Source organism: Cibotium barometz, chromosome 5 (assembly GCF_041138505.1).
Source record: "Cibotium barometz isolate CiBa-2024 chromosome 5, ASM4113850v1, whole genome shotgun sequence".
In the NCBI taxonomy this organism is placed as follows: domain Eukaryota; kingdom Viridiplantae; phylum Streptophyta; class Polypodiopsida; order Cyatheales; family Cibotiaceae; genus Cibotium; species Cibotium barometz.
This window is the reverse complement of record NC_141050.1, coordinates 30,463,227-30,489,458: the sequence shown is the minus strand read 5'-3', so window position 1 is coordinate 30,489,458 and position 26,232 is coordinate 30,463,227. Positions and strand designations below refer to the sequence as shown.

The 26,232-nt window shown below is 43.6% G+C and overlaps 1 protein-coding gene across 1 annotated transcript in view; it reads left to right on the top strand.

Moving 5' to 3' along the window:
• PUB49 (plant U-box 49) overlaps window positions 1-24,596 on the top strand; it is a 41,299-nt gene extending 16,703 nt beyond the window's left edge. Inside the window, exons 4-11 of the mRNA XM_086798278.1 lie at window positions 20,909-21,000; window positions 21,212-21,301; window positions 21,437-21,512; window positions 21,628-21,998; window positions 22,114-22,370; window positions 22,936-23,224; window positions 23,328-23,432; window positions 23,531-24,596. Coding sequence (XP_086654404.1) covers window positions 20,909-21,000; window positions 21,212-21,301; window positions 21,437-21,512; window positions 21,628-21,998; window positions 22,114-22,370; window positions 22,936-23,224; window positions 23,328-23,432; window positions 23,531-23,743 — 1,493 coding nt within the window. The 3' untranslated portion in view covers window positions 23,744-24,596. The remainder of the gene's footprint in view (window positions 1-20,908; window positions 21,001-21,211; window positions 21,302-21,436; window positions 21,513-21,627; window positions 21,999-22,113; window positions 22,371-22,935; window positions 23,225-23,327; window positions 23,433-23,530) is intronic.
• Window positions 24,597-26,232: the final 1,636 nt, after the last annotated feature.

Here is a 26,232-nt window from a genome sequence, read left to right as displayed (position 1 = left end):
AGCTGCAATTTGCGGGCAGCTCTAACAACTCTATCCTTTTTGAAAGCCTGACGATGCATCTTTCCCAAAATACATCCCTCACACACATGTCTGGGAGGAGTCTCTAAATTAGGTAGGGCATCTACCATTTTCAGCTTCTGAAGTGCCATGAGACTGCCATAATTTACATGCCCAAACCTGGCATGCCACAACTCTGCATCCTGCATAGCAGATGTAGAGGTAGAAACAACACATGCACTGTGCCTCTCATAAGGATCAAGACGGTACAAACCGCGACATAAGGTCCCTGTAGCAACCAAAGCAAAGTCACTTTCCCTGTCACGGACCATACATTTAGTATCCTCAAAGGAAACAACCAGCCCTCTCTTTGCAAAAGAAGACACTGAGAGAAGATTCTTCTTTATCCCAGGCACATACAATACATCCTGAAGGAAAAATTCTGAGCCATTAATGGCTGTAAGCATAACATCCCCTGTGCCCTGAACTGGATAAGAAGCATTATTTGCACACGTAACCTTTCTGCCACATGAAGAAGGTACCATCTTGCCAAACAAATCCTTTCTGGACGTGATGTGCCTTGAGGCACCACTGTCAAAGAACCATACATCACCACTTTCACTCACACTGAGTGAATGAACCTCATTTGAGGGATCATAGCTGCAAGTAAAGAAGCACCAATCCTCTTCCACAAGATTGACTGTGGCATCATCTTTCTTGTTATCCACATCTGAAGAGTCTTCAACTGAATTACCAGACTCTTTCTTCTTTTCCTTGGCTATCCTCTTATGACATTCATGAATATAGTGACCTGGCTTCTTGCAGTAATGGCACTTACCCTTCTTTTTAGGTTTCTGTGCATCATCCTTCTCTAGATTAGATGGCTGTCCTGATTCTGACTTAGGCTTATATGCACCAGATTTTCCTTTGCCCTTGTTCTTGGCAAATAATGCTTGCTCACCACCTCTTTGCATGACATTTTTCCGAGTCTGCTCTTCCTGCAGCAAAAGTCCAACCAAATCCTGAAAGGATAGAGGGACTGGATTACCCCTCATGGACAAGTGAAGAGATGTATGAAAACCCAAATAAGAGCTCGGTAAGGAGTTAAGTGTAGTGGTGACCATCTCAGCATCAGAAATGATTTCATCAATATTCAAGAGCTGTTCTCTCAAATCCTGAATCTTCGTAAGATGATCCTGCATAGAATCACCCTCATCCATGCACAAGTGTGATAGTTCCCGCTTCAAAAAGGCAACTCTAGCCTCATTGCGAGCCTGATACATGTGCTCCAAAGTATCCCATGCAGCCTGAGATGTCCTGCATGAACGGATATGCGGAATAATGGACCTCTTAACTGAAAGTGCAATCAAAGAGAGTGCCTGAGCATCCCTGGAATCCCACCTAGTTTGTTCCTGTGTAGGTGCCTGAGGAGCTGGTAGTACAACCTGCTGCCTGCCATGTTGTGGAGGGGTAGCTGGGGCCACATGCATAGGCCTTGCCTCAGCTCCACTTACATAATTCCACAAATTCTTTGCAACTAGCAGATTCCTAAGCATAAAGCTCCACAGGGAATAGTTGGTTCCATCCAACTTATCTTCCTGGGCTAAAAACCTAAACACATCAGCAGTGTTCTGTGCCATGAGAGCAAACTGTAACCTGCAAAAGAGACTGACTGCACAAGAACCCACAAATATTGCTGGAGACTGTCTGTTTCACACAGATAGACAGCACAGCAACAAAAGCCCCAAATTTCTGGTGGCTCAAATTTCTCTGATTCCCACAAAAAACCTGTGGGAGCTGTCACAGATTGTGCAGCAACATAAAAACAGCAAAAGCCCCAAATTTCGGACTTGATTTGCTGACAAAATTCACAGTTAAGCTCCAAAATACAGCACGTAGACTCACCCGAGTTGCTGCTGCAGATTGCTGAGTACGAACTGATGCAGAAGACGGTACAATGCTGTACGGAAGGTTGTACGGACAGCAAACAGCAACCAGCAGGTGCTGTACGGAACTGTACGGACAGAAAACAGCAGATAGAGCTGTACGACAGCTGTACGGCTGCTGTACGATCAGAAAACAGCAGCAAAACTGGTCGTACAGACCTGTACGAACAGAAAAACAGCAACCAGCAGCCACACGTGCTGCACAGATGCTGTACGGCCTGTAGAAAAACGACCAGCACTGCTTTTTGCACCAGAACAGTGCCCGAGACACACAGAAAGCAGTCGCCCAGGTCTGTAGAAGGAAGGCGACCTGTTTTTCAGCACCAGAAGCAGGCGACCAGCACAATAGAGGTGTTTCTTCGCGACGAAAGTGCTTCACCAGCAGTAGGGAAGGCGGGAGCAGGAACAATAACCAGCTCTGATACCAATTGTGAGTGAGAGACGGTGTGGAGCACGCGAAGAAACAGAAGCAAAACGTGTGGAGGCAAGGAGCAAAACGATGGAGCTCAAAATATGAAGATAAGTTTGTTACAAAACTTAGGGCATATAATAACCCTAACTGGTGCCCGTTTCACATAACGGTAAGTTGGGCGCCTTATTGGGCGCGGGGAAAAAACCTCACTTAAAGTGAGTAAAAAGTGCCCGGCCGGTCCTAATACATTGGCCACTGCCCATAATAATGTCAGGACATTATTTCTAACAATTTCCAGCTGCGGGGTGCCCAGCTCAGATCCTCATCAGGGGGGAGGGGTGATACCGCGCCCCCCCCCCCCCCCCCAGGCATTAGAGCACTAGGGCTTGGCCTTGGAGGATCTTGGTGCAAGAGAGTCTCAAACTGCTGATTCAAGGTAGAATCACCGTCGGACTTCCATAGCAGAGTGGCGTCACCAGGCGTGCTTGTCTGGCAGGCCACATGAGGATATGGTTTTGTCATAGAACCGTTACGGGCACTTATCTCAGCAGCCTCCCAACGGTGGAACATTTAGGGTTTGGGAGGATCACAGAGCTTTCAGAGGCGCGGGCCCTTAGCTTCACAGAGGCGTAGTTGGTGGGCCCATCGACATTCTCCTCCTCTAGGATCATCTTCTTTCGGAGGGGCGTACCCGCTGCTGCGGAGAAGATCCTTCAAGGCAAGAGTCACACCTTTTGGTCCCATGCTTTTGGCCCCCCCCCGGACTCGGGGTGGGGTATGCATTTCCATCAACGAGTAGCTATTACTTGCAATGGTCGACTCGGGCACCATTGTCATTGGGAGAGCTCAGTGGGTGACCATCAAGATTGGAGAGGATAGAGTGGGCTTTCTGAACATATATGCGCCAAATGCCGCAGTAGGCTGAGCCACTTTTTGGAGTGCAATTTGCTAGTCCCTCCGTTAAGCGGATTTTTGGTGCATGGGTGGGGATTAAAACATTGCCATGAGGTCCGATAGAGAAGGTGAGTAAGGTGGAGCCGGGGAGTGGAGGGGGGGGGGGGTTCGGGATTGATGTCACTATTTGGGCATTCTCTGCGCTTCAGGCCTATGGACGAGTTCTGTAGGATGGACTGGCATCTTATGGTTGGGGACTTATGTCTACACCGAGAGCCAGTAGGCTGGATATATGGGTTGGGATTGTGTATCTGCGCCCAAATCTAGAGTGTGGTACCACGGACTACAAGCTAAATGAATAGGGAGACTGTTCAATGCATCCTTGCATAACATGTTTGCAAGTTAAAAATCCTGTCTTTGCATGAACTATTTGATTGCATGCAAGATTTGTTTGTGTAGTTCACATGTAGGGGACGCCCTCTTGTGAACCGTGCGAGTGAAACTGTATTCTGACCTCGTTTGTGGGCTGTAGACAGGTGGTAAGTACACCACTTTACTCTTTTATGAGTTAAAGCAATGTATTCTTTGTTTTGCAGGTCCACACTTTAATAAGTGTGTCCGCCCAAGTTATAAGTGAGATTGGGCGTCCACACTTCATTAAAGCTCGGGCGGACAAACTATAAGTAAGAATAGACTAGAATTCCCTTCCGGTCGGCTAGGCGAGTGTCCAGGCACCCTTCCCACTAAATTTGTGTGGAAAAGGGATGGTTATGGACTGGGTGGCAGTATGAGGACCTGCCACCATGCTATTACTCATTTTGAAAATTACCTCTCTCTACACTCTCTCTCTAGAAATAGGCGCCCCCCTTCAAGAGAGCCTATTTTTTTGTTATTCTCTCTAACTTTTTGCTTGGTGAGAGTGCTGATTTTCATTCCCTCTTGCTCCCAGCTCCAATGGAAAGCTTGAAGATTCTTCCTTTCACAGTTAAGCCTCCAGTTGCTCACCTTTTCACTCTATCTCTCTCTTCTAAATGAATATGGAGTCTCCTAACCATTCTACCGCCCCCAAATTCTGCTGAAACCCTAATTTTCAGAAACCCTAATTCTGCAGAAACCCTAATTTCAGAAACCCTAATTTTGGAGGAAACCATACCAAGCTGTGCCCCTTACTCATAGGCATCTAAAGAGCCCAAAATGCCCAATTTTGGACTCATATAACCTGCTTAAAACCCTAAAAATCAGAAACCCTAATTTCAGCCGGAAGTGGAAAACGGTCACATTCAAGCTGTAGTTCGTCCGCACGGAGGTGGAGCTCGACATTGATCGTCCAATACTTGGTAAGAGCATTTTGCAAGCAATTTTCAATTTGAGATTCGAATGCTTTGTCAATATGGTCTCCTATGTCTCGGTCCTGGCACACACATGTGTATGTGTATGGATGCCAGTGGAGCATAGCTGCGTTTGACAAGCTTCAAGGAATCAAGGAACGAAGCTACTCTCAAGTGAAGCTATGGATTCCATCGTCTACGACAAATTTGTTTGCAATGCTGTTTTCATGATCATGGATGCACTTGAACAGTTTGGCATGTGAATGCCCGTGAGGCTTGTAACAGTTTTCCTTGATAATAAAATCTATTACAAGGGGGGTCGGCCCTTTCCGGCCCTAGTGCAGTGTGCAAAAAATAAAATTCAGCTTCTTACTCTATTGTGTTGCGTCATTTAAAATTGTTTAATTATGTTAATAGCTTAAGTGTTTGCCAAGATTGTGCTCAACCCCGACCGGGGGAATCTCATTGGTATCAGAGCCTAGGATCTTCCTCCTTTCTGTGTGGAAGACGGTCCTAATCTAGCTTACACTAGCTGTTAGCATTCTTAAGCATTATGGCGAGCCAAACAGGTACTTCACGGGATGTAAATCCAAGGAAGAGTACATATGTGAAGCCAAGAGGAGACAATGTGCATGATGATACTCAAATGCATGAACAATACACTGCTGAAAATGTTTTTCTTGGGTCACATGATGGTATTGCACATGCCGGACAGCCATCTTATGTTAGAAGGGAAGGAAATGCAACTCATGTATATATGGGACAGCCATCCCGAGGTAAGGAGAAGGCTATACAGAGTGATGCACATGATGCTATGCAGGCTGAAATTGCAGACCTCAAAAGGCAATTATGTATGATGCAAAAACAACTCAAGGATATGCATGAAGACTCACAGTCAAGGCATGTATCTCGTGTGTCAAAGCATTCTCCTTTTGTGAATGATGCATTGGAAAATGTTGCCATGGAATTGGGGGTTCAACCAAGAGATATGGCTGTCTCTTACCTCATGGGACAAGGTGATGTAGTTACTCGAAAGGAAGGAGGGCTTAGGTTTAAAAAGCCTCCTCTTATGAATCAACATGCAGCTGAAACATCAAAGCTTAAATCTATTGTGCGACAGGAAAGAGAAGAGGCGTCTGCTACCTCTCATCATGCCTCTACCGCACATGTTTCTCCTCCCCACAGGTCATCTATTAAAGCTCATGAAAGTCTTCTCAAGGAACCGACTCATAAATCAGCCCCTCCTCATGATGGAATTGAGCGATATGTTCCTACTAATGAAGCAAATAAGCAACCAATCGAGAGAGATGAAGAGGAAACGCATCAACATAAGAAGAAGAAGACTAAAGAGTTTACTGCAGGTGACAAAACAGTTAAGTTTGAGTATTTTCATGGAGAATATGATTCTACCAAAGCTCTATCTTTTATCTCCCAATTTGAAATTGCTTTTCATGAGGGAGAATTTTCAGAATCATCAAAACTCAGACATGTGGGCATGTACATGAAAGGCACTGCTGCTCATTGGTGGTTGGCCGAGAAGCTTTCCGGCAACACCATTTCTACATGGGCTGAATTCAAACAAAAGTTTTATGATCAATTTTTGCCTCCAAATTTTACTCAGGATATATGCAGGAAGTGGGACAGGTTGGAGCAAAAAGAAGGGCAATCCATTACCTCTTACGTCTCCAAATTTTGGGAGGTATTAATGGAAGTGTTACCCTTCATGACCGTTACTGAAGAAGAAAAGAAGAGGAAATTTGAGTCAGGATTGCAACCCATCTTCCAAAGAGGACTACAAATCTATCCAAACCAAACTCTTCGTCAACTCATAAACTCGGTCTTGGCTTCCGAAGAGCTTAATGTCAAATGGGTGCAATCTAGAATTGACCAAACATTAAAAGGGTGGACAGCCCTTTAGAAGAGATTTCAAAGCCATGCACAAAGCTGAAAATTCAGATTTGAAGGATGTAAAGCCCCCTCAAAGAGCTGAAAATGCAAAAGAAAAGAAACCGTGGCAGAAAAAGGGTGTTTATGGCTTGACTCCTCAACAAAGGGTACAATACATTCGTGAAGGCAAATGCTTTAGATGTGGTAGTAAAGATCACATCTCTCCACAATGCCCTAACAAGAATAAGAAGCCAGAAGAGCCTAAAGTGCATGTCAACATGGTATATGATGTACAGGGCAACACGGGACATGCAAACATGCATAGAATGGTATGCAAAGCATGGGGACAACTAAAAGACCAGCCAGCTTTATTCATGTTTGATGACTGCTCCACTGACAACTTCATCTCCACTGATATGGCTGCTGCCTTGGGGATTGAAGTAGGTGACATGGGACCCGAAATTCATGCATGTTCAGCTTTTCTGGAAAAAGATGTGAAGGTTACACCCCTTATTGGAAAGCTGCGAATGCATATCCAAGGATACCTCGACCACGAGAACTTTCTCGTTGCCCCTCTTAGTGGATGTGATGTATTACTGGGAAAACCTTGGCATGCACGCCTTGAGCCTACCAAGAATTACAAGACCAACAAAATCACTTTTATGTATAAAGGTAGAGAGCATCATTTAGATGCAGGTGTGTCGGGTGATACTATCCCCGTTGTATCTCATATACAAATCAATAAAGCAATGAAAAAGAGTGTTTCTTCGTACTTGGTTTTTGTACGTGATAATGTGGAACACAGTAATGTACATGTGGACACTCTTACTAAAGAGAGGCTGAAATTTTTAAGCGAATTCGGGGATTGTTTTGCTGACTCTTTACCTAATGTAATGCCTCCTTCACGGCCAGAAGATCACCGCATTGAATTAGTTCCAGGGAATTCACCTCCAAATAGGCCAGCATATCGTGTTAGTGCTTGCCAACAAGAAGAGATTATGAAACAAGTGGGTGAACTACTTGAGAAAGGCTTGGTGCGGCCTAGTTCTTCGCCATTTTGTTCACCCGTTCTTCTTGTACAAAAGAAAGACGGTTCATTCCGTATGTGTGTGGATTACAGGGCATTAAATAAGATTACCATCAAGAATCGGTTTCCCATACCAAGGATTGATGATATCTTGGACAAGCTGGATGGATCATCTTGTTTTAGTCGCATTGATCTTAAAAGCGGCTATCATCAAGTGCGAGTGATGCCTCAGGATGTACATAAGACAGCATTTCGCACTTCTTTTGGTCTCTATGAGTATTTGGTTATGCCATTCGGTCTTACAAATGCCCCGGCTACTTTCAATCGCATGATGGACCGAATTTTCAGAAATCATAGAACTTTTACAGGTGTGTTCTTTGATGACATTCTTGTATTCTCCAAGAATGAGGAGGATCACAAAAAGCACTTAAGAGTGGTCTTTGAAGAACTAAGGCAGCATAAGCTTATGATCAACGCCAAAAAGAGTGATTTTTTCCTTTCAGAGATTCACTACTTGGGACACATAGTATCAAAGGATGGTGTACGAATGGATCCTGCAAAGATCCAAACCATCAAAGATTGGCCAGAACTTAAATCTATTCATGAAGTCCGAAGCTTTCTTGGTCTATGTTCATATTACAGGAGATTTATCTTTCACTTTGCAATGATTGCTTCGCCATTGCATGAACTCACCAAGAAACGTCCTATGTTTAAATGGACAGAGGTTGAGATTAATGCTTTCAATAAGCTCAAAAATGCCATTATCACAGGGCCAGTCTTAATCATTCCAGACTTGCAAAAGCCATTTGTGGTAGAATGTGATGCTTGTGGCAATTGCATTGGAGCCGTCTTAAATCAAGAAGGACATGCCATTGCATTTGAAAGCAGGAGATTGCAAAATGCTGAACTTACTCTTGATGTTTATCAGAAGGAATTATTGGCCGTCATTCATGCTCTCACAGTATGGAAACATTACTTATTGGGAGCTGAATTTGTTGTCAAAACTGATCACCAAAGTTTGCGGTACTTTCTTACGCAAACTAAACTCTCTGAGAAACAAATGAGAATGGCCAATTTTCTCTCAATGTTTCATTTTCAGATTTTGCATACTCCTGGCAAGAAAAATGTGGTAGCAGATGCATTGTCCAGAAAACCATATGTGGCTGCAATTTCGGTTGCTTCTCATCAAGACTTGTCTACTATGCGAGAAATGTACCATTTGGATGCTGATTTTTCAGATTTATGGGCTGATTTAATGACTGGTCATACACATGCTTCTTATGTGGTCAAAGATGGTTATATCATGAAGGATAACTGCTTATGTGTGGTTTCAAACATGAGACAAAAAGTTTTGGATGAATGTCATGCACCACCTTATGCAGGGCATAGAGGGATACTCCCTACTACTCAAATGATTGACAGATACTTCTTTTGGCCAGGTATGAGGAAAGATATAGAAGCCTATGTACGTGCATGTGTCACCTGCCAAAAGGTAAAATTTGATAGGCAAAAGACTCCTGGTTTGCTTCAGCCTTTGCCTATTCCGGACCAGCCATGGGAAAGCATTGCAATGGATTTTATTATGGATTTGCCCCGCACCCCAAATGGCAATGATGCAATATGGACAATTGTGGACAGGTTTAGTAAACAAGCACATTTTCTACCTGTCAAAAAGACCATAAAACCAGAACATATGGTCAAAATTTTTGTGTCACAGGTATTTAAACACCATGGTATGCCCAAATCAATTGTGGGAGACAGGGATCCCCGAACAACAAGCCTCTTTTGGAGAGCTCTTTTTGATAACATGGGCACAAAGCTGAATTTTTCTTCAGCTTATCATCCTCAAACGGATGGACAAAGTGAAGCTGCAAATTCAGCTGTGTTGGATTTGCTTAAATGCTATGTGACAGATCAGAAATCTTCTTGGGAAAAGTATCTACCGCTTGTAGAATTTGCATACAATAATACGGTACATGCTTCTACAGGCAAGGCCCCATTTGAGATCATTTATGGCAAAGTGGTATTGCCACCTATCTTACGCACAAAAGATGAGATATTTGCTGCTGATGACTTTGTCAGGGACCTTGATATTGCCTTTTCACAAGTTCGGACAGCCATTGCACGCTCTCAAGCAAAGCATAAGAAAGCTGCCGACAAGCATAGAAGGCAATTGGACATTAAAGAGAATGACTTGGTATTGCTAAAATTTGAGAAAGCTAGACTCAGGAAGAGGTCTGGCAAGGAGAGAGCATGCCCAGAACTCTCTACCAGGTATTATGGACCCTTCAAGGTGATCAAGAAGATCAATGATGTGGTTTTTTCGACTTGCTTTACCGGATCATTGGAAGATTCATAATGCATTCCATGTGAGCCTCTTCCGCAAATATGTGGGACCGGAACCTTTGGAACCGGTTATGGAAGATCCACCAGAGGTGGAAGAGCTGGAAGAGGTATTGCAGCCAGAGCAAATTGTGTTTCATAAGGAGCGAAAGCTTGCAGGTGGCAAACTCCAGAGGCGCTACCTTGTGAAATTCAAGAACTATTCTCCTATGGATGCAAAATGGATGGATGAAACATACTTCCAGGAGTATCCGCAGCTCCTCCAAGCATATTTGGAAGCATTTCAGTTGCGGTCAACTGTTTAGAAGCAGGGGAGGATGTCACTATTTGGGCATTCTCTGCGCTTCAGGCCTATGGACGAGTTCTGTAGGATGGACTGGCATCTTATGGTTGGGGACTTATGTCTACACCGAGAGCCAGTAGGCTGGATATATGGGTTGGGATTGTGTATCTGCGCCCAAATCCAGAGTGTGGTACCACGGACTACAAGCTAAATGAATAGGGAGACTGTTCAATGCATCCTTGCATAACATGTTTGCAAGTTAAAAATCCTGTCTTTGCATGAACTATTTGATTGCATGCAAGATTTGTTTGTGTAGTTCACATGTAGGGGACGCCCTCTTGTGAACCGTGCGAGTGAAACTGTATTCTGACCTCGTTTGTGGGCTGTAGACAGGTGGTAAGTACACCACTTTACTCTTTTATGAGTTAAAGCAATGTATTCTTTGTTTTGCAGGTCCACACTTTAATAAGTGTGTCCGCCCAAGTTATAAGTGAGATTGGGCGTCCACACTTCATTAAAGCTCGGGCGGACAAACTATAAGTAAGAATAGACTAGAATTCCCTTCCGGTCGGCTAGGCGAGTGTCCAGGCACCCTTCCCACTAAATTTGTGTGGAAAAGGGATGGTTATGGACTGGGTGGCAGTATGAGGACCTGCCACCATGCTATTACTCATTTTGAAAATTACCTCTCTCTACACTCTCTCTCTAGAAATAGGCGCCCCCCTTCAAGAGAGCCTATTTTTTTGTTATTCTCTCTAACTTTTTGCTTGGTGAGAGTGCTGATTTTCATTCCCTCTTGCTCCCAGCTCCAATGGAAAGCTTGAAGATTCTTCCTTTCACAGTTAAGCCTCCAGTTGCTCACCTTTTCACTCTATCTCTCTCTTCTAAATGAATATGGAGTCTCCTAACCATTCTACCGCCCCCAAATTCTGCTGAAACCCTAATTTTCAGAAACCCTAATTCTGCAGAAACCCTAATTTCAGAAACCCTAATTTTGGAGGAAACCATACCAAGCTGTGCCCCTTACTCATAGGCATCTAAAGAGCCCAAAATGCCCAATTTTGGACTCATATAACCTGCTTAAAACCCTAAAAATCAGAAACCCTAATTTCAGCCGGAAGTGGAAAACGGTCACATTCAAGCTGTAGTTCGTCCGCACGGAGGTGGAGCTCGACATTGATCGTCCAATACTTGGTAAGAGCATTTTGCAAGCAATTTTCAATTTGAGATTCGAATGCTTTGTCAATATGGTCTCCTATGTCTCGGTCCTGGCACACACATGTGTATGTGTATGGATGCCAGTGGAGCATAGCTGCGTTTGACAAGCTTCAAGGAATCAAGGAACGAAGCTACTCTCAAGTGAAGCTATGGATTCCATCGTCTACGACAAATTTGTTTGCAATGCTGTTTTCATGATCATGGATGCACTTGAACAGTTTGGCATGTGAATGCCCGTGAGGCTTGTAACAGTTTTCCTTGATAATAAAATCTATTACAAGGGGGGTCGGCCCTTTCCGGCCCTAGTGCAGTGTGCAAAAAATAAAATTCAGCTTCTTACTCTATTGTGTTGCGCCATTTAAAATTGTTTAATTATGTTAATAGCTTAAGTGTTTGCCAAGATTGTGCTCAACCCCGACCGGGGGAATCTCAATTGCGGCTAGCCACTCCAAGGGGATGGAAGAGTTTATGTTGAGGCTAAGTCTGTCCCTACTCCATATCCCATTGAGGTTCCTCTCCTGGGCTTTTGGGGGGCACCCTCACCCCTCTCGTGGAGTCCATCTGGAGCATCTGGCTTGATATCATTCATCCCTCTGTGGACAGTGGGGGAAGCTTCAGGGTGGCTCTTACTGTGAAAATATGTGCATCTCATGTGTTGTGTGGGAACTAGATCTTATGTAGGTTTAAACCTTTTATTAAAGTTGGTGCAAGTCGGGACACATCTTTGTAGGTCGTGAGGCTTCATGACGTGCCTATTTAAAGGCCTTCCCTCCCCACTGTTGTAATCATCCATTTTCCCTCCCCACTGTTGTAATCATCCATTTTCCCAGCGCATATTGTCAATGCCTATTTGCTGGCGAGTATAAGCCCATGTAAACCCTTTGCTATAATACAACTTGATCTTGTCTGACATCTCTCTCTCTTTGTTCTGTTTGGCTTCCACATTTGCAACTCTAGATCTCTCCCCTCCTTCCTCCTGCGTTTTTTGGAGCACCCAGGTGGTGCGTTTTCTTCTGCACCTGCTGGGTGGCAAGGTGCTGTGCTGGGTGCTGCGTTTTTGCTTCCTCAAGCTTCTGCAGCAGTGTCGCGAGGAGTGTGGGCTGTTTTGCAGCAAGGAAAGCAGCTGGAGACGGTTCTTTTATGTGTGGTGCATCTTGACAAGCGGCTCCGATGGTCTTACTTCTTCCCCAGCCACCCTCCCTTCCTGTTAGGTGAGTTTTGTGGGCTTATTTTGCTGCTGTCCAGCCCCTATCTACCTCAGTTTTCTGAGGGGGGCCGATTGGTCCTCATGGTTCGTGTTGTTGGAGAGTGTTGGAGATTGGTTCTAGAGTGCTGAGATTCGGTGAGTCCAAAGCCTTGCTTGCGGAAGGTGGACTATTGCTGCGGATATGGGTCCCCCTGTTCGAACAAGGACACGCTGGACGGAACTACCAATGCTTATTGGAAGCTGATTTTGCGGGTCTGGTTCGTCCTTGTCTAAGGTCTCATAGGGTAAGGTTAGGGTGTCTCTTAATGGTCAAGAGCAGGCACTTGCTGTGGTGCAGAAGAAAGGTCAGAGCCAGTGCTACTCGTGTGGGAAGAAAGGTCACTTGGCAAAGAATTGTTTGTCCAAGAAGGACAAAGCCAAGGTCGAGGACAAGTCTTCATCAAAGAAGGGCAAGGACAAGAACAAGAAAGTGACTCCGATTCTTCTACTTCCAGTGCTCCTAGGGCCCTCCCGGCTTAGGAGGACTTGGACGGTGTGCTTCTCTAGCCATAAGGACAGGTTTCTCCCCATGTGTGGCCAGCTAGAGGAGGCTCGTGGGCGGGAGAGGGGGGCTGTTAACAATTCCAAATTTTGCTGCATGGGAACCGTAAGTTGGAGTTTCAAGCATGAAAAAATACGGCAGGACAAGGTCAGCTTTGGTAGCTATGGATTGAATGTGTTTCAAATTCATTGCTTGGTGTAGTAGAGATTATGGACTCCATGTGTTCCAAGTTCATTGTTCGAGGTTTTTGGGACGTGATGTGTCATGTGCACAGTGTATCTACCGTGTGCTACACGCACGCAAGACTAGCTTCGAGCTTGGAGCTAGGCAGGCTGATTGACGAGCTGAGTTAGGGATAGACTAACAGGCGGGCACCCAAGTATGGACGGGCGGGCGCCCAAGTGTGGATGCCCGATGACCGGCCAAGAGCCTATAAAAGGGTGGCCAAGGTTAGTTATTGGGATATATATAGAGTCTTGCGAGTTTGTGAGAGCTCTATGGTCTTGGAGCCTAGATCTAGTGTAGACGTGCACTTGCTTTACGCAGCCGAGGCCGGCAGCAATCTCGAGGACCGCGAGGGTAGCTTCGTGGCGGTATGGGACATCGCGAAGAGGAGATTGGTCGGTACGTCAACCTAGTTAGCTCAGCTCGTGGCTCGGTGGGGATAGCCAAGACTGTGGGCTCGCCCACGGCTGTCATGGTTGGGAGGTGAGTCAGGCCTGCACTCCCTTGTTGTTTATTTGTTTGTTTGCAGGATTCGAGTCTCGTACCAGGAACGATCACGAGGAGATCCAGTGGGGATTTGAGAGTGGTATCAGAGCATGCCTCGTGAACGAGCAAGTCGGTAGGTAGAGAAGATGAGGTCGAAGAAAGGTATGTGTTCAAAAAGCTTAATGTTTTTCTGTGCATACTGTTGTTTTCAAATTCAGTATGTGTTTTTTTTCCATCAAGGAAACCCATGTCGATGAAGATGGTAGTCTAAGTAGGGTCGATTGGCTTTGCAAGAGGTAGGTAAAGATTCGTTTGTGCAGTCGCATGAAACGTTGAGAGAAAACAGAAAAAAAAGCAGGTTTGCTTTTCGTTTAACGTGAGAGAGAGAGCACGCGTGTGAGAGGTGAGCACGTTGGCGGGTGGACACGTTGGCGGGTGTTGGAGTTGGGCTACCGGCGATTACAGGCGGCCAGGCCTGCGAAGCCAGGCCAGGTAGGCGCCCAGGCCTAGCGAGGCAGGCGCCTAGGCCCACGCCGCCTTGTGGCCAGGCCTACGCGAGGCTGGCGCAGGCGCAGCCTTACGCGAAAGCACCAGCAGCAGCGCGTGAAGACGTCAGCAACCTAGGCAGCCGGCGGCGCTAATCCGGGAGGGATGGAAAAAAAAACGCAAAAGCATTCGATGCGTTTGATATATATATATATATATATATTTTAGTTTATTTTTTTTAAACGTTAAAAACCCCCCCCTCCAAGGTTAAAGGTGTAAAAAAAAAAGAAGAAAGAGAATAGAATATATATATATATATATATATATATATAAAAACACAAAAGCAAAAGCTCAAGAAGCTTTTGGGGCTAGCTATATAAACCCCTTAAGTGGGCTTCTTGCCACACATCTCTCAAGTTTTCAAGCTCTCAAGCTCTCAAGTTCACTCGCACTTTTATTGTGCAAAGATCGAATTTTCTCTCCCCTTACTCTCTTCACAATGTCGACCCAAGAATCAGAGTTGGAGCCCCTTGTTGAACGCGAAGGCTTGCCGGCCACAGAAGATACCGATGTCGATCTTTTGACGATTATGTGTCAAAATCAGATTTCCAAGAGTTCAAAGTAGCTCTCGAAGCTTCTTCGTCGGAACGTCAGGCACAAATCGCAGCCCAGATGCAAGCTTTGCAAAACTCCCATCGCTCTTTTGACCACTACCCTCTCTACTCTATCGGGTATGGATACCTTGGCTTGTGCTTTGGGCCCCAACATTACTTCGGAACCGTTCGGGGGCGAGCAAAAGCAGCGCACCAAGGAGATCGTGGACACTTGGCTACATAAGTGGCAAATTCACTTTCAGTTTCATCCATATGATGATGGAAAAAAGATCCAGTTAGCAGCAGGTTTTCTCTCCGGCAAAGCTTTGCTTTGGTGGAAGGAGCTTAACCCTAAGCCAACAACTTGAGCACAATTCGAAGACGTCTTCAAGAAGGAATTCCTCAAGAAAGAGGATGATTATGATGTTGTTGCCCGGTTTTCAGCTTTGACCATGACCTCGCAGCACCTCACTTATGAGATCTACCTCCAGAAGTTTAGGGACTTGCAGATGAAAGCTACAAAGATGGATTTCACTACTCTTTTGGGGTTATTCGTAGCTGGTTTACCAGACTCATATCGATTTCAAGTTAAAAATAACAAATGCAAAACATTGGATGAAGCCATTCATTCAGGTCGTATCTATGATGATACAATGGTCTCTTCCAAGTCGAAACCCGTTACCGAGCGGGGGAACAAGCATAAAACAAAAGTTCTCCGCACCTATGGCTAACACGATTGAAGGAAAGTCTTCGGACCAACCTTCGAAGAATTCAAGTTTGACACCAGCGAAGAAGAAACGACTCCTTAGGGCTTTAAAGCTCAAGAAGGAAGGACGTTATTTTATCTGCGAAGAAAAAGGACACATGCGTAACGAGTGTCCAAAGCAAAAGGGTGCAAAGACCAACGCAGGACCCAAGCCAAAGCCAGCTAACCAGTTGTCTTTGACAGGTACGTCAATTACTGTACTTTCTTGCCCTAGTACATGTTTTGATTGTCTGTTCAATTCTAAAGTATTTGGCTTGCATGATCTTCTCCGCGTTTATGGAGAAGTGAATGGCCATAAGATTCACATTCTTCTAGATCCTGGCAGCTCACGCAACTTTGTTAACTACAAACTTGTGCAGAAATTGAGTCTTGATACGACACCCAGCGATCATACCTATGAGGTACGCTTACCTGTGGGAAGGAAAGTATGGGATCGAAAGGTGGAGATGCTTCCAATCCAGATTCAGGACTACAAAGATACTCTGGAATGCTATGTAATGCACCTAGAAAATGTAGACTTGTTATTAGGGATTGAGTGGTTTAAGACTCTTCAAGTCCAGATAGATTGGTGTAGTCATATTTTTTCTTTTCAGCATAGGGACACCCAGTATAGTATTTTAGGTGATTGTATTCATCCCTCTCATGGACCTCTTGTAAATACAATTGATTTTGGAAATATAATGGATTCTTCTTTGTATACCGCTTTCCATTGTGTATTGATTCCACTTTCTTCATTTCTCATACCTTCCATGGATGTCAATGAATTAAGTGTGTTTGAAAGCAAAGAATTACAGAAGATACTTGATTCGTTTCAAGACGTATTTCCTCAGGAACTGCCATCGGGTTTACCACCTGAACGGGCAGTAGATCATCGTATTGACTTGATCCCTGGTGCTCATCTTGTCAGTATTCCACCTTACAGGATGAGCCAAGCTGAGGAAGATGAGTTGGCTAAAGAACTCGAAGATTATTTAAGGATAGGCCAGATCCGTCCAAGTAAATCACCTTGGGGTGCACCTGTGTTACTTAGAAGAAAGAAGGACAAACACCTAGAGAATGTGTATAGATTACAAGAGATTGAACAAGCTGACCATTAAGAACCGTTATCCTCAGATGACCTGATTGACCGGTTAGCAAGAGCGAAATATTTCACGAAGATAGATTTACGTACTGGCTATCACTAGATACGTATTCATGAAAGGCATGTCGAAAGAACCGCCTTTCGAACTAGGTATGGCCATTACGAGTTTCTCGTATTACCTTTTGGGTTAACCAATGCTCCAGTCACTTTCCAGCAAATGATGAACGATCTTTTTCGTGAACATTTGGGAAAATTTGTGGTGGTGTTCCTTGATGATATTTTGATATATAGTCGTACTCTTGAGGATCATGTTAGACACCTCACGATTGTCTTATCTATTTTAAGACAGAATTGACTATATGCTAAATTAAGTAAATGTGAGTTCTTTATGACACATCATTTACTTGGGACACAAGATCACTAGAGATGGATTGAGCATTGACTATGACCGAGTTCATAAGGTTCTGGACTGGCCTATACCGCGAACAGTGAAACAACTTCGTTCTTTTCTCGGTTTTGTAGTTTTTCTTCGAAAATTTGTGCGGGAGTACTCTCAGCTCACACTACCGATGACCGACTTATTGAAAGGTCATGGACGTAAGTCAAATCAACCTATCACTTGGAATAACGATTTGGATATGGCCTTCAGACTTTTGAAAGATAAAGTCAAGGAAGCACCTATCTTAGCATTACCTGACCCTAGTCGGCCTTATGTTCTTGAAACTGATGCCAGTGACTATGCTATCGGGGCTGCTCTATTTCAAGATGGTAGACCGGTTGCTTTTGAAAGTAAAAAGCTAGACGACACTCAATCTCGTTGGACAATCCTTGAGAAAGAGCTTTATGCTGTGATTCATGCTCTCAAGGTTTGGAGACATTATTTATATGGCTCCAAGTTTGTGGTATTGACTGATCATAAGTCAATCAAGTATGTGTGTGATGCGGATGATTTGAGAGGAAGGAAAGCTCGTTGGGCTGAGTTAATGCAAGATTTTGATTTTGAGATCCGTTATCGGAAAGGGTCCATGAATAGTGTTGCAGATGCGCTTAGTCGAATTAGAGAGGTGAATTCTTTGTCGTTCACCGAGATTTCTACTGACTTATTTCAGTCATTGAGAGGGCTTTGCAGGACTGATAGTTATTTTGGTCCATTTTGGCAGAAGATCCAGGACGGGAGCTCATTGATTGACCAAGACTCAATGACTGAGCAGTCTAGCATTTAGGCTGCAGGAGGCCAGTGGATGATTCGGAATGGTTTACTATTCCGTAATGACAAAATTTGTGTACCATAGATCACGGACATTAGGTCTAAGATTCTTAAGGAGTGTCACGATGCCCCTTCTGCTGGACACCCTGGGGTACACAGGACACTATCATTAGTGAAACACACTTTTTATTGGCCAAAGATGAAAGGGTATGTAGAAGATTATGTTCTCAAGTGTCAAATTTGTCAGGCAAATAAAGCTGAACGCTTTAGACAGGCTGGGTTGTTGCATCCTTTGCAAATACCAGGTAATAAATGGGAAAGTATTTCCATGGATTTTATTACCGGATTGCCAAGAACACATCAAGGCCACGATTCTATTTGGGTTGTGGTAGATCGCTTGACAAAAATGGCTAGATTTACCGACCCGGAAGACTATTACAGCTACGCAATTAGCACGGCAGTTTATCGAGCAATTGTTTAGACTGTACGGGTTACCCCGCAGGACATAGTCAGTGATAGGGACTCTTAAGTTTACGAGTGATTTTTGGAAACTTGTTTTTGAGAAGTTGGAAACAACTTTGAATTTGAGTTCCTCTGATCATCCTCAATCTGATGGCCAGACTGAAAGAGTGAATCAGATTTTGGAGGATATGCTTCGAGCATATGTATCCAAAAGACAGAGTTCATGGGAGGATTATCTTCCTATGTTAGAATTTGCATATAACAGTACTAAGCATACGAGTACAGGTTTTAGTCCTTTCATGCTTATGTATGGTTTTAAACCTAGATTACCTGTTACAGTAGGATTCTCAGGACTTCAGCATGATGCAGCACGTAATTTTTTGCAAGATATGCAGGAAATGTTACAAGTTGCGAAGGAATCTATTAGAAGTGCTCAAGACTGAGATAGATTTTATTCTAATAGACATCGTTCACCCAGAGAGTTCTTTGAAGGAACGATGGTGTATTTGCGAGTTCCGAAAGATTCCGAGACTTTACGGACGGGTCGATCTCCGAAATTATCCCCTAGATACTGTGGACCATTTCGTATTACACGAAGGATTAGTTCAGTTGCATATGAATTGGATTTGCCTTCTCATGTGAAAGTTCATCCTGTATTTCATGTCAGTAGACTTAAGAAAGTACTGGGTGGAATGGACCAGTTAGTTACTCAAGAAATTATAGATGTCGAGGACATGACATTTGAAGGATCTTGTTGAGGAGGACGCTACATGGGAGACATTGACTACTCTTCAGAGAGATTACCCTGGCTTTTTAGTGAGCTCAGGAGTGAGCTCTTAGAGGAAGGGGAGTATGTCATGTGCACAGTGTGTATCTACCGTGTGCTACACGCGCGCAAAGACTAGCTTTGAGGTTTGGGGAAGCTTGGAGCTAGGCAGGCTGATTGACGAGCTGAGTTAGGGATAGACTAACGGGCGGGCACCCAAGTATGGACGGGCGGGCGCCCAAGTGTGGACACCCGATGACCGGCCAAGAGCCTATAAAAGGGTGGCCAAGGTCGCGAGTTTGTGAGAGCTCTATGGTCTTGGAGCCTGGATCAGTGCAGACGTGCACCTGCTTTACGCAGCCGAGGCCGGCAGCAATCTTGAGGCCCGCGAGGGTAGCTTCGTGGCGGTATGGGACGTCGCGAAGAGGAGATTGGTCGGTACGGCAACCTAGTTAGCTCAGCTCGTGGCTCAGTGGGGACAGCCAAGACTGTGGGCTCGCCCACGGCTGTCATGGTTGGGAGGTGAGTCAGGCCTGCATCCCCTTGTTGTTTATTTGTTTGTTTGCAGGATTCGGGTCTCGTACCAGGAACGATCACGAGGAGATCCGGTGGGGATTTGACATGATGTGTTCACAGTCCATTGCTGGGAGATTATGGGCGTGGTATGTCCGTCAGCTTATCATTCTATACTTGGAGTTCACAGCACACTGGTGTGAGAATTTGGAGCCAAGCAAATTTCTTTGCCGTTCAGGGTGGCATTATGTTTTGAGGAGACAGGTTGGCAGGTGCATCTTCCATGGTGTATCCGGTATCTGGAGTATTGGGGTGTCCATCATCGCGTCTTCATTAGTGTCTCTTCTTCAGACATTTGCTACTATGAGCTGTAGAGGCGGTGTTAAAATATGTGCATCTCATGTGTTGTGTGGGAACTAGGTCTTATGTAGACACTATTTAAAGGCCTCCCTCCCCACTGTTGTAATCATCCATTTTCCTAGCGCATATTGTCAATAGTATCTGTTGGCGAGTATAATCCCGTGTAAACCCTTTGCTATAATACAACTTGATCTTGTCTAACATCTCTCTCTCTCTCTCTCTCTCTCTCTCTCTCTCTTTGCTCTCCTCCTCTCTTCTGTTTTGCTTCTTCATTGTACGACTAACACTTACCACATGCGGAAGCGCCGCGCAACAAGGCCTTCTCGAGGATTTGGTGTCATGGTCCCTTTCTCATTGACAGTGGTGGTGAGCCCACTTGGCACTATAGACCACCTGTGTGTTGTTCCCCCCTCGTCCCATTGTTTGAGATAGCGTTGACTCTCGCTTTCCTATGTGGAGCCGAGATTGTACTTAGCCACTAAAGCTTTTTCTTGGTAACTAATAGAAGGATCTCTTTCCCAGAAAAAAAAAGTTGTGTACGCTAGCCAAAAATATTATCATATCTTATCAGGTGACATAATAAAAAGCCTGAAATGAAATGGTGCGCACTCTGGCATTGTGCAATGAGTGGGTTGGTGTTTTTTTTTGTGTGTGTGTGTGTGTGTGTGTGTACGTGCAGAGAATTACTATGCTTGTAAACTACAGCATCTCTGCATCTGTAGCTATGTTAGAAACACGTGTGAGGTGTCACAAATTGTGATAATTTGTCCTTGGAACTTATATAATTCACAAACCAATGTATATAGGAGGAGGAGGAGGAGGCTATTGACCATTATATGGAAGCCATTGACGGATTTGTGTTTGCTTTGACTCAATGTAGGTGAATTTCAGTGTCCGGTTTTGCACAAAGTTTTCACAGAGTACACTCATATCGTGGCTTTAAAAACAACGGGCAATGTCTTTTCCCATGAGGTTTGTTTTTTTATCAAATGGTTCTCTTCAAGTAGGGAGCTACGAGGTATGTAGTGCAAGAGGACATGTATGAGGTTTTAGTTGCGTGATCACTGTGGTTTATAATTCTAATGCCCTTATTTCTTTGCTGCCTTGTTTTTTCATCAAATTTCTATGCCATTTTTGAGTTGACTGTTTTGTCCGGCTGGCATTGTCCTTATACTTGCTGCAGGCAATAAGGGAGCTCAATGTCAAACCCAAGAATTGGAAGGACTTGCTGACTGATGAGCCGTTTAGCAGAGATGATATTATCACCATTCAGGTCTGGTATTGGAGGATCAGTAATTCACTCTTCATTGTGATTTAGCAGAAGGTGAATTTGGGTCTTTTTTGGTTTTTTAATGCTTTGAGTTTCCTTCTTTGACATAGCCCTTACATGTGGTCTTATTTATTGTAGGATCCCAACTCGGTCAACACGAATATCTTAACAGAGTTTGAACATGTCAAACAGGATTTGAAGGTTGATGACGAAGGTTTGAGCTTTAATACCCTCTTGCTATTATGCAACCAAACACTTCAAAACTGTTTGTTTTAGGTGCATTTTAATGGAGAAAGTAAAGCTCATGCTGTTTAACATATTGCAAACAGAGATGAAGAGACTGAAGGAGGACCCAGCTTACAACATGAATCTATCTGGGGATACTAGAGCTATGCTGCGGGAGCTTGGTACCGAAAAGGCGAAGGAGACCGCCAAGCTTGGGGGTGGTGGCGGAAAAGCACAACGTGAGAGGGCGGCGGCTTTGGCTGTGCTTGAGAAGGCAAGAGAAAAGTTATCAGATGAAAATGAAACCAAGGCTAAGGATGTCAAGGTCTCTTTGGCACCCAGTATTGTCGATGCAGCTTCGGCTTCTGTTTATGGGAGGAGTGCAGCTGCTGCGAAAGTGGCTTCACAGGAAAAGACAGCAGCTCGTGTGGCTGCCCATTTTGCAGGACAATTGACACCCGTGAATGCTAAAATGGTTTGTTTTGTTGATCTCGGGCTTCTCTTTTGCTCAAATGACATCATGCCACAAGTGCATGGCCTTTGATTGTTTGATTGGATGGTGGATGGGGTTTGTGGTTGGTTTTTGCCAGGTCAGAAGCCAGTATACTTCTGGGAAAGCATCCAGGTCATTTACTTCTACAATCTATGATCCAGTGACCACGAATGACTATGAGTACGTACAAGTAGAGAAAAATCCAAAAAAGAAGGGTTACGTTCGCCTTCATACCACCCATGGCGACCTGAACTTGGAACTGCATTGTGACATAACACCCCGAACTTGCGAGAATTTCTTAACTCTATGCGAACGGGGCTACTATGACGGCGTCATTTTTCACCGAAATATCAGGTTTTTGCAAAACCTTTCCCTTCAGACAGTTGCTGCTATGTTTGATGGTTCCGAATATTTGCGTGCCCTTTTGTTTTTTGGATATTGGCCCAAAGCCTAATCGTACAATGAAATGATCAAGTGGTAAGGATCCATCCAACCCTTATTTGTCATTACATAGAGGCGGGGACTGTGTGGTGACCCCCATCTTATTATCATGTGCTTTGGCCACGTGGGTTGGTACTTGAACTTGCACATAAACAGCTCCCACTTTTCCACACTGCCCCAGCTACTTCTAGTGCTGCAACTGAGACTTTTAACCCCAGGATTTCATAACTTAATGCACGAGACTAATTGGATGTTCACGACAGTCCCCACCTAAGGGCTGGCTGACCCGTACCACTTGATCGTTCCATTAGTATGACTGTATCTATAGCCAATCCATGCTATTAGGGACAGCGTTACCTCAGATCTTCTTGTGTTTGGTTTTCCTAGATATAAGAGTCAAACAAAGAAGATTCATCTCAAATAAAAAGGTTGTGTGATACCAACCTCACTTGTTTATGTTTTCATTTGATGCGAACAGAAACTTCATGATTCAAGGTGGTGATCCCACTGGGACTGGGAAAGGTGGAGAGTCTATATGGGGAAAGCCTTTCAAGGATGAGTTTAATTCGAAGCTCTTACATACAGGACGTGGTGTAGTTAGCATGGCCAATAGTGGGCCGCACAGCAATGGCTCTCAATTTTTCATACTCTATAAATCGGCACCCCATTTAAACTACAAACACACAGTATTCGGTCGAGTGGTGGGTGGCCTTGATGCCCTTTCAGTCATGGATAAGGTTCCCGTAGATGATGATGACCGGCCATTGGTATGTGTCCAAAGCTTCTTCTAGAAATACGCTCTTTTTGCCATGAAAGCTTTTAACGTTGAATACATCAGTTGAGTAACGAAAGCTGTTTTGTTTTTGGCAGCAAGAAATGAAAATTCTGCGGGTATCAGTCTTTGGAAACCCGTATACGGAGCCTGATGAGGAGGAAGAGAAGAAATCACAGGTGGAGGAGATTGATGAGAGCAATGTGAGTGCCCTTGAAATTCCGAGGGGTGATGTCTTTAGCTTCCTTATCTGGGATTCTTAGAAGATTGTGTTTATCAGTTGCTTGCTCCAATGCTGCAGGAGAAGGTTGGCACGTGGTACAGTAATCCTGTCTCAGACTTGAACTTGACCGCAAGTGGTAATGGAGTGGGCAAATATCTCCGAAGCTCTAAAATGACCGTGTCGGGAAATGAACCAGTGCCAGGTTCGGAAGTATCTCTGGAAGAGAGCGATAAGAAGAAGAGAAAAATGACCGTGTCGGGAGTCCAGTTCAAGGACTTTTCTGGGTGGTAGTGTTCTCAACCACAGAGGACAAACCATTGTTTATACAGTTACAGCTCGAGAGCTCTATGAATGTACCATGTTGGTCCTGGCATAAGCAATGCAAATACAGTTCTTTTTGCAAGGCATACAATTAGTCAGTTCAGCTGTTAGTGGCAACCTCGGAGACCTATCAGTGTTCTAAGTGCAACATAGCAAGCGTCACCGTGTTGTGTGCCTCCTCTTTCATCTCCTGTGGAACTGGATCATATTTATTACTGGATCAACTCATGGTGGCAAAGTCACCATCCAAGCTAAACACAATGTGCTAGGTTTGGGGTTACTAACATAAGTAGTCAAGGGAACTTGTATGCACATACTAGTAGAAATTTACATCACTTTACCACACCAACATGTTTATGTATGGTAGGGTTGGCTGACTGATTTGTGAGCAAAAGCACGTTGGAAGTGACAGAAGGATCACAGTTTAGCACCGGGTATTGGTGTCTACTTTTCACTGGACCTTTCCATCTGCTTGTTCGAATATCCCATGGATCTTTCCCTGAAACCGTCTCCTTAACTTGAAGCTACCCACATGTGAAGTACCGAACCAGAAATAGAGTGGATATCACGTGTGGAGCACTGATATACATTGAAATTTGTTAAGGAAAGCCTAAGCTTGACATATTCTACTTCACTCATGTTCCTTAGCTGACAAGAATGCTCCTTAGCTGACAAGAATGCTTGATAGCTTCTCTTTCGTATGTATGCCTTATGCCCAAGGTAACAAAAATTAGGATTGTGAAAAAAAAAACACTAGTGCATTGAATGAATATGAAATGCTTGGAACAATGTCTTTTAAGTGATATCAAAGTTTTCTTTATAAAAATGTATTAAGGGCAGTGTGAGCTTTTCTTTAATGCAATTTGTGTAATATACATGATTAAAAGGGTTTGTGTAAGATAATGGCATGAAAAAAGGGCCCAATAAGACATCACAACAAATGAGAAGGTATTGTGCCACGTATGTTTGCTATGAAAACCAACTTCTTGTGCGTGACAAGTTTTTGCTTTTATACAGTTTTTTTCCCCCAAAGTCATGGATAACAAAAGTAGGTGTACTTGGAGCTTTATGAAATTTATTGAAGGAATAAAAAGTTTTTTAAAAAGGCTTAGTCAAAGATTAAAACCTTCTAAATTTACAATTTCGTGCACATGATAAATTTTAAATAAAAAGACGCAACATGTTGTCAATGGAAAGATTCATAACGCATTAAATGGTCGTCCAACTAGAGAAATGTCCTCCATGTATATAAATGGCTTATTTCAAAGTAAAAGTGAAAACACAATTACAATGATGATATGAAATGAAAACTAGAGGGATGATGTATGTGGTATGGTGCAAAAGTTAGTACAATGTAAATAAGGTCCTCTCCAAACTTTAAGAAATACCAAGGTCATGTCCACTACAAGTTGTCCTACATAGAAATATTTTGAACACTACAAAAACTAAACTACATTGCAATCCAATCACCTTTGATTCACATGGGATTAGAGGCAACAATGGATGCTTTGTGTGTGTTTAGGTGTGGTTGCAACTCTATTCCACAGATCTTGTGAACCTTTACATCTCTTTGAAACTAAGCTAAAGTTTTCATTAAGTGGATAAAGTCCATAATCATACATGTATTGCATATCATTTCCCACGAACTTCCATGCTCTCGTTTCGCGTAGGTCCATCCAAGATTCACCACTTGGACCTTCACATTTTGGTAGGCTAAGACTTTGAAAAAATTGCAACCTTCAATAAAAACAGAAGAACCCGTTTATGCAAATAGAAATTGGAACACAAATATTAGTAATTAGAAAAAGTCTTGAGATGGAGGTCACTATTTTACCATCAAAACAACAATGCAAGGAGAAAGTTGGGATTGTGCAACTCACCACATCACCAAATCCTTCAAATTTTAGGGTAAATGAGAGTCCTCGGCTAATGTAAGGTTGATTTTGATCCAAGGGCTAAAAAATAATATGAAGTGGGTTGATTTTGATCCAAGGGCTAAAAAATAATATGAAGTGGGTCTTCAATTCACGTCAAGCTTGTTTTTGGTCTCTTTAGGGCCTTCTTTTTGTTACTAAAAAGGCAGGATGTAGAGTTTTCATATTTCTCTTTCTAAGAGTCAAATCTAATCATATTGTATTTTTGTGATGAAGTTCAAGTCACAAGAAATAATGTGCAAAGATAGCATTTCTAAACTTATCAACAAAGATAACTTGGGAAAAATCTTCAAAGGTAAGGACTTAAAATGACATAGAAGTGTTCCATAGTAGTTTTATATCTTGTTACAAAAATAGTGTTAAGGTTTATTTTGTCCTACCAAGAAACTCATGTTACATCCTCGTTTTCATGAATTAAAGACCTTTTGGTCAAAATTTATATCCTTTGATTGGTTGATTTTAGAAATTTGTCTCAAACTAAACATGTGACTAATATATGCTTATTTGAGATTGCACTTATACATG